The sequence below is a fragment of the Pterocles gutturalis genome, unplaced genomic scaffold (genome assembly GCF_000699245.1).
Source record: "Pterocles gutturalis isolate BGI_N339 unplaced genomic scaffold, ASM69924v1 scaffold9993, whole genome shotgun sequence".
In the NCBI taxonomy this organism is placed as follows: domain Eukaryota; kingdom Metazoa; phylum Chordata; class Aves; order Pterocliformes; family Pteroclidae; genus Pterocles; species Pterocles gutturalis.
The window spans coordinates 1-1,520 of record NW_010120478.1 but is presented as its reverse complement, the minus strand read 5'-3'; the positions used below and the strand labels follow the sequence as shown (position 1 = coordinate 1,520).

At 59.1% G+C, this 1,520-nt stretch overlaps 1 protein-coding gene across 1 annotated transcript; it reads right to left on the bottom strand.

Annotated features, from left to right (window-relative positions):
• Positions 1–1,150: 1,150 nt before the first annotated feature.
• Positions 1,151–1,313, bottom strand: LIMD2 (LIM domain containing 2; the record flags this gene model as incomplete). Its single annotated transcript, XM_010076920.1, has 1 exon — positions 1,151–1,313. A coding segment is annotated over one exon (163 nt), but the record flags the coding sequence as incomplete, so codon positions are not given.
• Positions 1,314–1,520: the final 207 nt, after the last annotated feature.

Here is a 1,520-nt window from a genome sequence, read left to right as displayed (position 1 = left end):
TTGGTGGGCTCGTTGATTTGTACGGACTGTGCTGTCCAAACATCACAGCTCAGCAGACGGGGGTGACCCAAACCAGACCTGCCCCAGTCCCCCCAGCTCTGGTGCCCGTCGTGCCCCTTGCACCACCTGCAGCGTGAGTTGAGCCAGCATCTGGTCCCAGAGGCAGGGAACGATATTTATTGACACGGAGGGGAAGCAAGTGAGCCACAAAATGTGTGCAGGGCAGAGGGGTGGATCTAATTCAAGCAACGGTGAATTCCCTTGGAGGATGATCTGGGTTCCACGTGGGAGCTGGCGTGCGGTTACAGCTGGGGTGTGTAGCTCAGGGTGGTAATGCTGGCGTGCGATTCGAAATCCTGCGTTCGGTCCCCAAAGGGCTGCTCTGCCTCGACCAGAACATTACAAGAGGAATAATTTCTCCATCCTGTTGGGTGGAGGTGCTTTCCACAGTCACTGAGCAGTAAGAGGCAAACCTGATGCTTACTCCCACCTCCCCAGGACCCCGGGAACACAGGACAAGACAGGGAAGGCTCAGAAACCTTGTATTACAAAAATAAAAGAGCGCATGGCGCAGTGTCACGCGTGAAGCTGCCGTGCCGGGCTCCAGCGCAGAACGTACCAGTCGAAGGCAAATATAAAAAAGACAGACACTGATAAACGGTCGCAGGGCGACATCCTTAAGGCTGAACAATCCCAGCTGAACTGAGCTGATGTAAACCAAAGACCCTCCTTATTTGGAGCCCCAGCAAGGCAGGATTGGTGTGGCAGGAGCTGGGAGCTCTGCTCTGACTTATAGGCAAGGTCGAGCCCCCCCAGATCATCTCCTTTTCCATGGTGGCAGGTCTGAAATGTGGGAATAGGACTGGGGTTCCCCTGGGGGCTTCTGGTCTGATCTTACCAGGGAGGGGGGCTTGCAGAGAGAGGGCTTTGGGTGGGGGGGGTCTCCACCCCGGTCACTCTGCCCTGTCCTTATGGTCTGTAGGACCCCTCTGAGCATCCTCCGGAGAGGGCTGGGCTGTCCCCCTTCCCTCCCCTTCCCACCCACAGGCCCTTGGGTCGCCTTTGCTTTCCATCAGCTCAGTTAGCCCCCAGCTCAGCACCGCTCCGTGCCGTCTCTGCGGGGCTCCAGGGAAGGGTGGGCTGGCCACACTCACGCCGTCTTGGTCCCCCCGCTCTCCACTTCCTTGTGCACCCACAGCTCCTTGTGCTGCTTGCGCCCGAAGCCCTCGTCGTAGTTGCCTGTACTCTTGAAGAGCTGCTGGAAGTGGGGCTTGCAGTAGAATTCCCCGTGGAGCGCCGCGTAGCTGCCCAGGCTGGGGGGGGGAGGCAGGGTTAGCTGGGCATGGGGTGGCAGGACTTGGGGGGAGGCTTGGGGACACCGGGACAGGGGAGGAAGGAGGGGGGAACATGCAGGAGGGGACCTTTAGAAAGGGCCAGCTGCTCCCTCCAGCTGCCTTGGGATGTAAACGTCTATAAGGAGAGGGGGGATCCTGCAGGGCAGCTCAGCCTTGGAGGAAGCT